This window comes from Salvia splendens, chromosome 7, assembly GCF_004379255.2.
Source record: "Salvia splendens isolate huo1 chromosome 7, SspV2, whole genome shotgun sequence".
Taxonomy (NCBI): Eukaryota; Viridiplantae; Streptophyta; class Magnoliopsida; order Lamiales; family Lamiaceae; genus Salvia; species Salvia splendens.
In genome coordinates, this window is record NC_056038.1 from 31775978 (window position 1) to 31778153 (window position 2176).

Below are 2176 nucleotides of genomic sequence, written 5' to 3' on the forward strand. Positions count from 1 at the left end.
CATCCAGTTCGCCGGAGCTCTGTTGATTGCGGTGCTGCATCAATAGAGACGTAGCCGTTTTACCTTTGGGGACGACACGCCAAACCGAAGAGCACTACCGGGGCGTATCTCGTCTTGCGGGAAGAGGCCTCCTCGACTCGGCTAATCACACTGGTTTAGTAGTTTCGATTATACGTTGTATTTTTAAGTTCAGTTCTTCCTTTCCTTTCTTTTGGGTTGTATTACGCCCGATAGTTATCTTGTAATCCCAGAAACCAACATGAATCTCATGTATAAGTTTTCACTATTTGACAATATCATCACTACAAGGATAACAATAAAGAAAATTCATTGGAAACTTGTACTAACAGGTTGATAAATGCTCCTACGTACATCCTATGCATGTGAAGTAGGATGCCATCTGTCTTCTGCACAATTAGACTAGCTAAAACTCTACTAATTCTGTCTAAATAATAGTACCAAACAACATTAATACACCAAACTCTATTGTTTTATGATTAGAAGAATCCCTACAAATAAATTGGTCCCCTGCAACTGTTCTCCTCACTCTTCAGCTCACTTAACATGATGCCTTTTGTTTCTGTGTTCACTTCCTTTGTCCTTTCTCTTCTCCTCACCGCCAACGCCACCCTTGCAACCTACCCACCACCGGCGCAAGCCCCTCACCCGTCTCCTTCACCACACCACCATCACCCCCCTGCCCCGGCCCCGGCCCCGTCTCACCCTCCAGTGAGGAAGATGGTGGCTATTCAAGGCGTCGTCTACTGCAAGTCCTGCAAGTATAGAGGAGTCGACACTCTCATCGGAGCCACTCCTCTTGCTGGTACCTTTCACTACACAGGCTTATCTTATAAGGACACAAAATTCGATATGCAATTACTCACGTTGAAAATTTTCAAAAAATAACCAAATTTGAGGGTGCAAAGAAAAATGTCCTTAAGTTAAAAGGACATATATTATCCACTAAATCTTAAGCTCATGCTTTATTAAGATACTTTCGTTTGTGTCCCTTAATTTTAATTGATACGGAGTAGTATTTTTTTTAAAGCATAGATGCTGTATTACAATAATGTCCTTACACCTTAGACATTCATTCTTAAAAACACACCAAAAGGCAAAACTCCACCTTGATTTATGTTTATGGTTTAGGTGCTGTGGTGAAGCTGCAATGCAACAACTCGAAGACGAGCATGGAGGAGAAGAAGACGAGTGATAAGAACGGCTACTTCTTCTTCATGCCGCAGAAGCTGACCACCTCTGGGTCCCACAAGTGCAAGGTCTTCCTCATCTCCTCTCCCTCCGCGGCCTGTAACGTCCCCACCAACCTCCACGGTGGCGCCCTCGGAGCACTCCTCCGCAAGCCGGTGGAGGCCCCGCCAAAGCCGCTGCCGTTTGAGCTCTTTACGGTTGGACCCTTCGCCTTTGAAGCCGCCAAGAAACTGCCATGTCACTACTAGTAATTTTTTGTACATTTTCTATTGGTATGTGCCTGTGTTAATGTTCTGTTAGTACGTCGTCGTTTCGTGCTTTAGTATGCTTCTTGTTCTTGTATTTGTATAATAATAGTACTAATGTTGCGTTTGGATTTGCATGGCTACGTTAAGTCGTTAATAAAGTGTAATTAGTATTTAGAACCTTTACAGTGGGTTTAGTTATGAGATCAATAATAGAATGGCTATATTAAAGCAGACATAGTTGCATGATTTATGATTATATATGTAATGGGTTCGAGGGTTTTGTTCTTATGTTTTTAAGTACTGTACTGAGTAAGGACATCCACAATGGGGCACCCTATGGCGCCACGTCATCAGTTTTATCCTCCTACCCCCACCTGTAATGGGGCGCCCTAAGGCGCGCCCTATGCATTTTCTTTTATTTGAATATTTAAATAACTAAAAAAATTGGGAAAAAACTTAATTTCATATATAATAATTAATACATTACAATACGAATTAAAAAATACGCAAACTCAGCGACGACGGTTACGGGCTCACACTTCTTCAATCATGTCGTTCATGAGTTGAGCATGGTCTTGTTGGTTGCACATTGAGGCCTGTCCAAATAGAACCTCATTGAAGCCTAGCGGTAATCCTCCAGCGGGGGTCTCGGTCGCCATGCTGAACGAGCTAGATGCACTGTCATCATCGTTCCACTCGGTGATGCTCTCACCTTCATG

At 43.0% G+C, this 2176-nt stretch overlaps 1 protein-coding gene across 1 annotated transcript; it reads left to right on the forward strand.

Annotated features, from left to right (window-relative positions):
• Window positions 1-533: 533 nt before the first annotated feature.
• Window positions 534-1638, forward strand: LOC121741059 (pistil-specific extensin-like protein). Its single transcript, XM_042133755.1, has 2 exons — window positions 534-823; window positions 1150-1638. The coding sequence occupies exons 1-2, from the start codon at window positions 565-567 to the stop codon at window positions 1455-1457; spliced, it is 567 nt and encodes a 188-aa protein (XP_041989689.1). The 5' UTR covers window positions 534-564; the 3' UTR covers window positions 1458-1638.
• The last annotated feature ends 538 nt before the right edge of the window (window positions 1639-2176 follow it).